General features: G+C 39.4%; 1 protein-coding gene across 1 annotated transcript; it reads right to left on the minus strand.

Annotated features, from left to right (window-relative positions):
- Positions 1–259: 259 nt before the first annotated feature.
- On the minus strand, positions 260–1,258 carry LOC129554182 (olfactory receptor 5AN6-like). Its single transcript, XM_055422794.2, is given in 1 exon segment — positions 260–1,258. A coding segment is annotated over 1 exon segment (996 nt). The 5' UTR covers positions 1,256–1,258.
- Between the last annotated feature and the right edge of the window lie 1,615 nt (positions 1,259–2,873).

The raw sequence follows: 2,873 nt of genomic DNA on the forward strand, positions 1-2,873 counted from the left end.
GCAGCCATTGTTGCTTTCGATGTTGTGTATGAGAAAAATCTTTTCCTGACCTTGCATTTATACAAGAATTTTTTTATGGACATAAAAATTAATATATTAAGTGCTTTGTGAAGACATTGATGGTATAATGAAGGAGAGTCAACAACCAAGACTTAAAGAAACTGCAGGATTTGCATGGCACTGAGCCAGTGTGGATTTAGATGGACTGACTCACTTGAAATCCTGTTGAATGATGTTAAATTCATTTCCCTTGCATAGTCTAGAAACTTCTAGTCAACAGGTCACGAGGCTCCCAGACCTTTAATTAACCATGACAATGGGAAAACATTCCCTTCTTCTTACACCTCTTAAGAGCATCTTTGATTTCCTTGTTCCTCAGACTGTAAATCAAAGGATTCAACATGGGGATCACCACTGTATAAAAGACTGACGCTATCTCGTCATAGTCCAGAGAACGGCCAGCTCTGGGGTGCATGTAGACGAAGAGACCTGATCCAAAGTAAAAGATCACCGCTGTCAGGTGGGAAGCACAGGTGTTGAAAGTCTTGGCCCTGCCTTCAGCAGAGCTGATCTTCAGGATGGTGGCAATGACGTAACCGTAAGATATCATGATGATTAAGACGGAGGTCATGCCGAAAATCACTGCTATCACAAATTTTATCACTTGTAGGAAGAAGGTTTCGGAGCAGGAGAGGACCAATAATTGAGGCAGGTCACAGAAGAAGTGATGGATGACATTTGGTCCACAGAAATTGAGCTGAAGTAAGGCACACAGTTGGATGAATGAGCCGAAGAATCCACTTGTGTAGGCAGCAAGCACCATCTGCACGCAGAGAGTGGGGCACACGGTGGCTGCGTAGAGCAGAGGGCTGCACACAGCGACGCAGCGATCATAAGCCATGGCCGCCAGCAGACAGCACTCAGTCAGTCCCAGGCTAGAGAAAAAGAAGTACTGAATGGTGCATCCCGTAAAGGAGATGAATTCAGGCTTCCTGAAGAAGCCTGAGAGCATTTTGGGGGTTGTGGAAGTGACATAGCAGAAATCTAAGAAGGATAAGTTGCTGAGGAAGAAGTACATGGGTGTATGTAGGTGGGAGTCCATCCTAATCAGGATGATAAGACCCAGGTTCCAGGCCACTGTCAAGACGTAAGTCCCCATGAACACAGCAAAGAGAGCAATCTTGAACTTGGGATAATCTGAAAATCCCAAGAGGATAAATTTTGTGACTGTTGTATTATTCCTTCCTGCAGCCATTGTCTTGAGGTTTCTTCAAACTGCAGAAAAGATTCTTGGGTTAAAGATTGTCTATTTTAATATCATGAAACCTACTTGTTTTGGATATAGTTTCATGTTTTTGGACAAAAATTACTCATAGTCAGTATAAGAAACTATAAAATTAGTTTAAATACATTGAGGACCCCATTGCTCAGCACACTTGATGGTTTGTGATGTGTTTTTGCAATTTTTCCTGCGCATACATGTGCGCACATGGAAACACAGAGATGTTGCCAAACTGTTGCCTGAAAACTGGTACTAGTTTACACAAATTCAAGATTTTATGATAGACTATCTTACCATCCCATTCAATACTGCCCATAAGTGTTCAGCTTTACTCTTTGACAATCTTGCAGGTTTAAAAAAAAAAAAAACTGTTTCATTGTTTCTATTTGCATTTCCTTTATTGACTTGCCTGTATATGTTTTACCCATGTGTTTAGTAGGTTATTATTGATTTGCAGGAGCTTTTAACATATCAAGGATCATAATTCTTTCTCCCTCATATATTTTGCGAAATCTCTTCCAAGTGTATCATTTCATATCAGTATTTTTTATGTTGGATTTTGCTATATGGATTTCTTTTATTTTTAGGTGCTCAATTGTGGCTCAGACAGTAAAGAATCAGCCTTGAATGCAGGGGATCTGGGTTCAACTTCTCGGCTGGGGAGATCCCCTGGAGGAGGAAATGGCAACCCATTCCAGTACTCTTGCCAGGAAAATTCCATGGACAGAGGAGCCTGGTGGGCTACAATTCATGAAATCGCAGAGTCAAACATGACTGAGCAACTAACACTTTCACTTTTTTCACTCAATTTTCTATGATATTTATGGTACCTGGCTTTAGTATTACACACACAAAAAATATTGCTTTACACAATCCAAAAGTCTTTTTAATATTTTCTTTGAATTTGGTTGTATTTTTATATTTACATTTAAAATTTCTGGAGTATTTTAGTACATAGTGTCAAGTATAATTATGAGATAATTTTGGTTTTGTTTTTCCAAACTCTCCCAACACAATTAGCTGAATGACTTCTCCACTGATTAAAGTCGCTTCCATCATGAAGTTGTTTACAGAGTTGCTGTGCTGCCCAGTTTTTAAGCTAACAGTGCATGTGCCGTGTGTCCAGTCCTGCACATTTTGTAACTCCTTGTGACTATGTTTTATGTGAAACAATAGGATATTGTGATAAGTGGTGAGAAAAGCATTCCTCACGTTTTCACGCTGAGATTGTTTTGGTGGTCTTCATGGTTATGTCTTCAAAAGGCCTTTATGATGAACTCAGAAAACAAAAGGACATTTTTACTATGCTTCATTATTACATTAACTTGGGAGGAAATAACAGATGATTTTTGTTTGCTGAGTTGTTTCTATAAATAACCAAAGAAACACTGACAATCTTAATGAATATGATAATAGTAAGATTATTAAACTTGAGTGAAGCCCTGGGTTGTTCCAAGCTCCATCCCTACATTGTCACAGCTTCTGTGTGCCATCAGTTTCCTCATCGTAAAATGAGGCAAGTTTAGTATTCTCCATATATGATAGGGACCATGTTTTCCAAATAAGGGAGCAGCAGTCACGGTAGGAAAAC

The sequence above is a fragment of the Moschus berezovskii genome, chromosome 14, assembly GCF_049115385.1.
Source record: "Moschus berezovskii isolate FMDL1 chromosome 14, NW_MosBer_1.0, whole genome shotgun sequence".
In the NCBI taxonomy this organism is placed as follows: Eukaryota; Metazoa; Chordata; class Mammalia; order Artiodactyla; family Moschidae; genus Moschus; species Moschus berezovskii.